Raw genomic sequence first — 9,610 nt, 5'->3', positions numbered from 1 at the left:
TCCAGAGTGGCTGCACCAGTTTGCATTCATGAGTTTGCATTCACAGCAGTGCACGAGGATTCCCCTTTCTCCACATCCTTGCCAACATCTGTTGTTGCCTGAGCTGTTAATTTTAGCCATTCTGACTGGTGTGAGGTGGTATCTCATTGTGGTTTTGATTTCCTGATGATGAGTGATGTTAAGCATCTTTTCATGTGTCTGTTGGCTATCTGGATAAGTCTTCTTTGGAAAAGTGTCTGTTCATGGCTTCTGCCCATTTCTTCACTGGATAATTTTTTTTGGGGGGGGCAGGGTGTTGAGTTTGGTAAGATCTTTATAGATTTTGGATACTAACCCTTTATCTTGTATGTCATTTGCAAATAGCTGAAGGGCAGTCTTACTTTTCCATGGATTGATACACATGCAAGGAAAACTTGACAGCACCCCGACGTCTTAGCTTAAAGGAGGCAGAATACGCATGCTATGTAGCCACCTATGTTCAGGATGAACTCACTATAAATGCTATGCAATTCTGAGAAGATACTATGATTTCCCATGAGTAATTCAATCAAGATGTAGACACAGATTATCTAATAAATTGTAATTAAGCAACTGGTAACAAATGTGGGTAGAGCTTTTCGTATCGGCCATTTTACTATCACGGTCAGGTTCTCCACCAGAACCCTGCTGAAAGCTCATTATACCAAGGAACAGGATTCAATAGACGATGTCTTCTTTGGGCTCAAAGTAGGTTGAGTATTAAGCCAACTTTATTTTAAGACATTTTCCCTTCAAAAGTATTGTTATCGATCGAATTCTGTCCCCTACAAAAGATAAGCAAAAGTCCCAAACCCTAGTATCTCAGAAAGACATTTTTTGGAAATAGGGTTGTTGCAGTTATAATTAGTTAAGCTGAGGTCATACTGGAGTAGGGTGGGCCCTGATTCAATATGACTGGTGTCCTTAGAAGAGAGAGACACACAGGGAAGGCCGTGCGATGATGGGGCAGAGGCTGGAGTGATGTGGCTGCAAACCAAGGAGCGCCAAGGATGGCCGGCACGCCACGAGAAGCAGGGGGAGGAAGGAAGGGTCCTCCCCTACAGCTCTCAGGAGGGTCGGGGTGGGGGCAAGGCCCTGCTGACACTTTGCTCTCAGACTTGTAACCTCCAGAACCGCGAGAACAAAAATTTCTGCTGTTTTACGTCTCCAAGCTCGCAGTACTTTGTGACAGCAACAGTAGGAAATGAATGCAGGTATTCTCCAGGACATAAAGCTTCAGAATAGTATTTTAATAAGGTTCCAGGATAGAGTACCACTGAAGCTGTTATTTTTAAAAATTATATTGTGAAACCTGGGCTGAAAGTGTCTTTACCTGAGAGGAAAAAAAAAATACTTACTTTTCTAGTCAGAGAAAGTAGTATGGCATCCATGAAAATTCTAAAGCCTACATGTTCACCGTGAGTCTTGATGTAAACCTAAAAGAGAAATGAACATTTATTACGTTAATCTAACAGGACTGGCAGATTTCAATGAGGTAAAGCGTATCACAATGATCTTTAGAATGATTTAAAACAATTTTTTTTTGCTATTTATTTATTTTTGAGAGAGACAGAACGTGAGTTGGGGAGGATCAGAGAGAGAGGGAGACACAGAATCTGAAGCAGACGCCAGGCTCAGAGCTGTCAGCACAGAGCCCGACGTGGGGCTCGAACTCACGAATTGTGAGATCGTGACCTGAGCCAAAGTTGGACACTTAACCGAATGAGCCACCCAGGCACCCCAGAATTATGTTTTAAAAATATTTTATTTTATTTTTTAAAGTTTATTTATTTATTTTCAGAGAGAGAGAGAGAGAGAGAGAGAGAGAGCGAGCAGGGGAGGGACAGAGGGAGAGGGAGACCGAGAATTCCAAGCAGGCTCTGAACTGGCAACACGGAGCCTGATGTGGGGCTCGAACTCACAAACTGTGAGATCATTCTGTGAGCTGAAACTAAGAGTCGGACACTTAACCAACTGAGCCACCCAGGTGCCCCTTAAAGATTTTTATTTCTAAGTAATCTCTACACCCAACATGGGGTTCAAATCCACAACCCCCGGATCAAGAGTCACACGCTCCACCAACTGAGCCAGCCAGCTCCTCATTGAATGATACTTAATAAAACTCAGTAGCTACTTAGAGCCAAAAGGTCAAAGGAAAACAAAACAAAATAAAAAAAGTCACCAAGTCAAACAAGCAAACCTCAATTGTACCTTGTTGTCCTTCAAGGTATAATGACACAAGCTTTGTCTTTGTCCAAATCTTTTTGGGATTTCTGCTGCAATCTTTTCTGGATCGACCGTAGGAAAATGTGCCAGATCTTTCTGAATCTGAGTTATGGTCTCTGGGCAGTTCATCTCCTGCAACCAGGCTGCACTATCTTCCAAAGGACAATCACAGTTTTCATGGTAAACTGGCCCTGATTACACACAAGTAACAAAATATCACTGTAACAATTTCACTCACCATTCAAAACACGTAACAAATATCCATTATATGGCTTCATTAACACTGTTGTTGTAAAATTATGTTCCAAATTACCTTTTAAAATATATGGAGATTTGGCAACATGTTGACCTTGGAATTTAACTTCTACCTTCAGGTTTTGGTAGCTTGCATACATTCTGTATCTTACTATGAAGGACCCATCCTTCCGGTCTAAAACCTGGACTCCAACTCTAGTGAACTGCTCTTCTGGTGCTGAGATTTTAATCTGGAACACCTTTTCACCTGGAGAAGATGTGAACCTGTCACGGGAAGAACAGTAAGATATAAAGATTATTTTAAGGCACAAATGCACAAAGATTCTGCTCTCCAGTCTGTCAGCCTTACTCTTTTTCTCAAACTCTCCCCCTAACATATATGCTTGCTGCCTCTCTCATATGCTTGTAGTGCCGGAATGAATGTGATGGATCAGAGATTTAAGAAAAAGAAGAGGATGGCAGAAGGCCACAATAACATAAACATTTCATTAGAAAATTTCAAGGGAATATGTAAAGGCTACATATTCATGTAAACATAGAACCCACTTATGCCTTCCACATATAAACATATTCTTGGGGTGCCTGGGTGGCTCAGTAGGTTGAGTGTTTGGCTCTTGTTTCCAGCTCAGGTCATGGTCCCAAGGTTGTGGGATCAAGCCCCGCGTTGGGTTCTGTGCTGAGCGTGGAGCCCGCTGAATATTCTCTCTCTCCCTGAAACAAAACCAAAAACCAAAACACACACACACACACACAAACCCTCTTGTCCACCTACTATTTATTTCATGCATCTGGAAATCTGTGGTCAAATGGTGCCTGTAAAGATAACAACCTTTTGAAAAATCTCTTTCAATGATTCTTTCTTTTTCTTTTTTTTCCTCTCTCTCTCCCTCTCTTCCTTTCTTTCTTAGAGAGAGGGTGCATGTGGGCAAGGGGCAGAGAGAGAGAGAGAGAGAGAGAGAGAGAGGGAGAGAGAGAGAGACAGAGAGAGAATCCCAAGCAGGTTCCACACTGTCAGCATAGAGCCTTTGGTGGGCCGAACTCATGAACCCCATGAGTTCATGATCTGAGCTGAAACTAAGAGGCCTGTGGTCAAGTGACTGAGCCACCCAGGCTCCCCTAAAAGTTTTTTTTAAGTGAGTGTTCCCGCTATTAAGATTGTTAAAATGGTATTTAGTTTCCCCAATTGTAATACCCAAGTGACACAATTGATAACTTTTTTTTTTTTTTCTGCTTTGGAAAACTTCTTGAAAGTTTTTCTTGGAATACCCAAGATGTTTTTTTTTCCCCTTACAAAATATATGTGGTCAGCATCCTCGAATAACGAAAAGACAATCATTTCACAGAAGTATGTGAATTCTAATTTTATTTTAGGGAGAGAGAGAGACAGAGCATTTTATTTATTTTTATTTATATTTTAGGGAGAGGGGCAGATGGAAGGAGAGAGAGAATCGTAAGCAGGCTCCATATTGAATGTGGAGCCGGACTCCAGGCTTGATCCCAGGACCCTGAGATCTTGACCTCAGCTGAAAGCTCTCCTGACTGAACTGAGCCACCCAAGTGCCCCAGAAGTATGTGAATTTTAAAAGTCCGTTTTAAGTTATCATCTTAATGGTTGAATTCAATGGAATGCAATAATGTTTGTTACAAACACACAGGAGACTCACACTGATACTTTCCCTCTTAACTGTAAAGTTTCAAACAGTGTTTCATTTTTCTCTGTGTTTCAAAACTCGCTCACCTGCAGAAGTCTACCTGAAAGCAGAGGGCAGCACCAGAGAGGGATGAACCAACCGACTTTTTCACAGCTGGATGTGTACATTCCTTACAACAGCTTAAGCAAAAGTAAGTAGAAACATAACTTCCAGCAAAGTGCGGAGGCTTTGTCTCCCCTGTCAGAATATCTAGGAGAAGAGGGAATCCGGAAACATTTCTAAAGCTACAGGGAAAAATTGATTGGGATGGGGAAAGACTGTTACAATCGCATGTGGATAGCATCCAAATATCCTGGAATTTAAACCGCTGTGGAAAAACCTTGGGCGGATAAAAAAAAAAGGGAGAAACGGTCCATTTTCACTGCATTCCAAAATAGGGAGCCGTTTCTGGACTTACTTATTTCCTGACGTATCCACCGCCTGAATGTAGAAATAGCGAGCGGGAAGCACGACAGCTGCCTTCAGCCCGGGTCCCCATACTTCGCTCTTCTCCGGACTCAGTCGCCTCTCTCCGCCGGTCTCGGCAAGTGCTGGCACTGTCCCCAGAAAGAAGCAGTAAAGCAGCAAAATGCTAAACATTTACAAGACCGACTCTCGAAATGATCCACGGATAAATGAAGTGGAAGAAGTGGACGGGACCAGCGGCGGCTTGGGCAGGGGCACGTTGGCCGATCGCAGCAGGAAACACGACTCCAAAAAGGTGTCGCTTGCTGGGCTGGGCAGGCGCGCGGGTCTCCTCTCTCCCCCAGGACAGTCACAGGCGGATCGTTGGCTGGTCCGGCTGAAGGATGCCACCCGTTCCCAACACGCTGCTCCTCTTTCTCCCGACAATGATAAACTTGCGTTGCTCTTAGAACTGGAGCATCCTTGGGGGCGAATCGGTCTCAGGCTCCAGCCCAAGGTGCAGGGCGAGGGGATTGGCCCGCGTGTCGCCGGGCTGAGTAAGGCCCTCTCCAAGTGGATGGCGCGGTGGCGTCCGTGCTCCACGGCTTCCTGGGACATGTAGTTCGCGATAGGACTAGCGGAAATCCTGCCAGGTTTTACCTACTCTCACTCGTTTATTTACTTTGCGGTCACCGCTTACATACAAGGTGCCCAACAGAGGGGCATGCGGGGGCACAGCTAAGAGTAAAGAAAAAAAATTGTCACCATACCCTCCGCACGTGCAGAGGGCAGGTATTATAAAACACGATGAAAGGAAGGTGTTGTCAATGATATCTGACAACCGGTCGCCGGGCACAGCCGTCCAGGGCGCTGTCCCCGCGCGCTCCAATGGGACGAGAGACGCCAGCCCCAGGGTAACTGGAGGCACGTCGCGGGCAGCGCGCGGGAAGCTGTGATCCGGGTCTGGTGCCGGCTCTGCGGCTGCCGCAGCGACTCGACCCCGCCGGACAGGCCGAGAGGTACCCGGGGCTGTGGGCCGGGCGGAGGTGGCTGCGGGCTGCTGTGCGCCCAGCGCGCGGGGCCATCCGCCCGGCACTCGCGCGCCGCGGGCAGGGCCTGCTGTTGCCCGCCTGTCCTGGGCGCCGCCTGTGGCCTCCTGGGTTGCCGGGGGCCGTGGGCTCCCTGGAGCCCCGTGGCCGTCCGAGCGGTGGCCACTGCATCCGTGCCCGTCCTCCTCCTGGGAAAAAGTGGGGTGAAGAGCTGGGCCGCAACATGGGGGGAGTGTTAGGGAGATGAGGGGCGAGTGCTCTCGGGAACAAAGCCCGATTTGGAGATGTCCGCGTGGATACCGTTGGCTCCTGCCTGGCGCGGGTGTCCACGCCACGCCGGGCAGGGCCTGGCCGGGAGCGCGCCGTGGCCGTCCCTTCTTCCCCGCACGTCTGCCCCTTGGCCGCGGCCGGTGGGGGGGGGGGGGGGGGGGGGCCCGGGGGGGGCCCCCGGGGACCAGGAGGGGTCACGGAGCTCCGGTATCGGACCCAGAGCCTCCAGCTCTCCCTCCCACTTCCCTCTCGGGACCTCTGCCAGCTGCCCGGAAAACCCAGACCCGCCGGGGGGCTCCGCGGGCAAAAAGCTGGCCTGGGTGGGCGTCCAGGCGGGGCTTGTCTGTTTTTTAATTTTTTTGCAATTGTCTTGAGTATCGATTTCAACTGGTGCATTCAGAGCTCAAATAGGCGACTCCCTCCTGGCCCGGGGGGCAGTAACTGACGCGTCCCACCCGCCCTGGAGCGTCGAGAGTCCGGAACCTCCCGCGGCCCCGAGCGGGTTGGAGGCGATCACCCCGCGGGTGTCCGCAGCGCTCCCCCTAGCGGCGGACTCCGGCTTCCGGCCCAGGCGGGAGGCGGGCGGAGCGGCCCGGAGGCCTCGCTGCGGGGACCGGGGCTGGGGGGCTGGGTCCCGGAGAGCGCGCGCGGGCCGAGGCGGCCGCCGGAGGGGCGCGGGCTGGGAGCGCAGCCTGGCTCCTCCCCTCGCCTGGCGCCGCCTCCTCACACACCGCCGCGGCGTGGCGGGGACCGGCCTGCGAGACTGTCGCTTGGGTCCCGGCGGCCTCTGAGCCTGGCGGCGGCGCCGCGAGCTTCGCAGAACAGGGAGGTGGGAGCTCCGCTCGCTTGCCCCGGGAGCCTGGGCTGCACGCCGCCGGGAGGACCCGGTATCCTTCGTAGGCCCGCGGCCGCAGCCCGGGAAGGGGCTCGGGTCTGAGCCCGGCAAGGGGCCTGGTGCGCGTGTGGAGGACACCGGGGAGGAGGACCGAGACCTGACCCGCTGGGGCTTAGCGCGTCTGGCCCAGCTCGTGGGCGCCTTTTCCACTGTTAGTAAGTCACTTCCATGCTATTACCTTTCACTGGCCTTCCGTATGGAATACAGATAATAGTTGTCACATGGGGAGGCTTGCTGAAGAGACTTCTGAAGGTCTTTCGTTCTCTAAGCCAACTTGATACTTTGAAATACGGATTGGAAATATAACCCGAAAAGAATGTAGCCTAGGCGATGGATACTGACCTTACAAATGGAGCGTTTATTCGACAGAACAGTTCGTTCTAGTGACTTCCAAAAATCGTTACTTTACAGGTGCATGTTATAAAATTTTGTTCACTCACAGTTAAACAGTATTTCTGTTGCCTGTGCCATGATGGTTGAGAACATCATTAAATTGAGCCTTAGGCCCTTAGACATTCTTAGTAAAATCGTAATAGAGCATCTCCACTCTTACTTGGATTAAGAAACATCATTCTCACAGACGACACCCAGGGAGGAGGAAAAAGAGGCTGTTTAGCCTAATGTCCAGCCCCTGATTCGTAAAGCCTCTCCTAGTAAATCTTCCTGGAATCTACTAGGCTCCTAATCCGGGGCTTAAAATAATGCCTGGCATGATGTAGGCACTTACAAGTTAAGTCTTTGTTGATGAAACTTTTAAAAAATGCTCTTCCCTGGGGATAGCCCTGGTAAGACTTATTAAGGAAAGGTACTGAGTATGCACAGGGTGACCTAGTCTGGTCTGGGGAGCAAAGAAAGAATCCCCAGAAAGTGACATGGAAGGATATGAGCAATAAATGGGGATTAACCAAATACTGGAGGGTGAGTAGGAGGAGAACGCATCCAGAGATTGGAAAGTTGGAAGGAGGAAGGGGGCTGTGAGAGAGGGATGGGGCTAAGGAGATCCATCCTGGGGCCAGGAGTTGGCTTTTTGTTCAAAGAGCCGAAGGTTTTAGGCAGGGGAGTTATGTGAGCATATATATGTGTCCAAGCTTTATTTTCTAATAACTATGCACAGGTCAGGTTAGAAATATCATCCCAGGGGTGGGGTGGTGCTAGGAGTGGGGATAGACTTGGGAATGGTTTACCAAAATAGGAACAAAAGGAGATATGAGGTGTGACCAAACCAGAGAAGCTACAAGCTATTTAGTGGAGGGACCACTGCACCTTTGTCCCTCAGTGTTTCCTGAGGCTATAATTACAACATAATACAGTGATTGCTGTCTCTAATGATTCTGTTATCAGTAATAACTTGTGCTCAGTTCACTCTAGGAAAGCCTGAGGACGCGATAATAATAGATAATACTAACATCAGTTAGCTTCAGGGGCTCACACTGACATGGGGAGAACATTCCCCAGACCTGACAGATATTAAGGGAAGAAAATAAACATCAACAGCGTTTGGGTCATGGGAGTTGGATGATTTTCATTTTCTTTGTGTCATATCTTGGTATTTTGTAGTAGTTTTCTCTGTCATTTGTTTTACTTCTGTGATAAAAATCTAGAAACATTACACAATTTTTCAAAGAGAAATTTCCATAAACGATGCTTCAAAGGAGAACGTTTTCATACTGGTATTGGCTTTTATTGACAATTGATATAAATTATGCCCTTATGTGGATGATCTTCACTTTTTTTTTTTTTGTAGAAGTGCAACCAAAGAGATCATGCTTGTTGAGTGACCATTATTTAAAAGCAAACAAACCCAAAACGCAAAGAAAACCAGACTATTAAACTTTTTGTTAATTAAGTGCTATGTTCTTTCTTGTCTTTAGCTTCCAGAAAGTTCAACCCTACCTTTTTTTAAAGAAAAAGTTTATTTATTTATTTATTTACAGAGAGAGAGAGCACGCACAAGAAGAGAGCACAAGCAGGAGAGGGGTAGAGAGGGGGGGAGAGAGAATCCCAAGCAGGCTCTGCATTGTCAGCACAGAGTCTGATGTGGGGCTTCATCTCGTGAACTGTGAGATCATGACCTGAGCAGAAATCAAGAGTCAAGAGTCAGATGCTTAACCACCTGAGTCACCCAAGTGCCCCTCAGCCCTACCTTTTGTGCTCAAATGCACTAATTTCCTTTTGCCTATGTTTTTGATAAGAATATTCTCTATATGTTCCAAATGAGCATTCTTCATAACATCCCCACGCTACAGAGAGCTGGTCCCATGGGCACACTTCTATTAAATCTGAGGAAGGAAGCTGTGACAAAGTAGAAACTAAGCTTGAGATGAAGAGACAAGGGCAGTGCCCGGAGCATTTCTGTCCCCACCACTTCCTCTGATGGACTCCAACACCCTTGGGTCACTACCCCTTACTTACCAAGGCCCTATGAACCCTACCGCAACCCACCCATACAGCCCCAATGCCACAAATAATACCTACCTCCATCCACCACGCTGGCTCTCAGAGAAAGGCACCAGGACAACAGATCAGTAGAAAGTGCTTTGTTAGGTCATCTGCTAAGAATCAGAGAAATCGACTCCTCAGAAAAGCCCAGTGTGGTCTGTACAGCCTCAGATACAAGCTTCTCTTTGCATCTTCCTCCAACATCACCATGACACCAGGAGATGAGGAAGAAAGAGAAGGCTTAAAGCTTTCTGTGAAGAGATCCACTGCTAGCACTCCCAGGATTTCTTGAAAACAAGAGAAGTTTCCCAAATGATACTGTTGGGGGTTCCATCTTTGGTGGGGAGGTTCCAGCCAAACCG

The 9,610-nt window shown here is 48.3% G+C and overlaps 2 protein-coding genes across 5 annotated transcripts in view; one reads left to right on the top strand and one right to left on the bottom strand.

Moving 5' to 3' along the window:
- POGLUT2 (protein O-glucosyltransferase 2) overlaps positions 1-5,068 on the bottom strand; it is a 14,926-nt gene extending 9,858 nt beyond the window's left edge. The window contains exons 1-4 of one of the 2 annotated variants that reach the window (XM_040487108.1): positions 4,609-5,068; positions 2,558-2,763; positions 2,230-2,435; positions 1,377-1,454 (exon numbers count right to left, since the gene is read on the bottom strand). In XM_040487108.1, coding sequence (XP_040343042.1) covers positions 1,377-1,454; positions 2,230-2,435; positions 2,558-2,763; positions 4,609-4,790 — 672 coding nt within the window. In that variant the 5' untranslated portion in view covers positions 4,791-5,068. Of the gene's footprint in view, positions 1-1,376; positions 1,455-2,229; positions 2,436-2,557; positions 2,764-4,237; positions 4,510-4,608 lie in introns of those variants that run through there. The other variant, XM_040487109.1, reaches the window with a different exon arrangement.
- A 435-nt stretch (positions 5,069-5,503) lies between these two features.
- The window catches only part of BIVM (basic, immunoglobulin-like variable motif containing), an 87,505-nt gene continuing 83,398 nt past the window's right edge, over positions 5,504-9,610 (top strand). Inside the window, exon 1 of one of the 3 annotated variants that reach the window (XM_040487107.1) lies at positions 5,504-5,614. The gene's annotated coding sequence lies outside the window, so the exon portion shown is untranslated. Of the gene's footprint in view, positions 5,615-6,555; positions 6,965-9,610 lie in introns of those variants that run through there. The other 2 variants (XM_040487106.1, XM_040487105.1) reach the window with 2 other exon arrangements.

The sequence above is a fragment of the Herpailurus yagouaroundi genome, unplaced genomic scaffold, assembly GCF_014898765.1.
Source record: "Herpailurus yagouaroundi ecotype Mexico unplaced genomic scaffold, PumYag 164, whole genome shotgun sequence".
NCBI lineage: Eukaryota > Metazoa > Chordata > Mammalia > Carnivora > Felidae > Herpailurus > Herpailurus yagouaroundi.
Note: the sequence above shows the minus strand (reverse complement) of the source record. Positions and strands in the feature narration are given on the sequence as shown.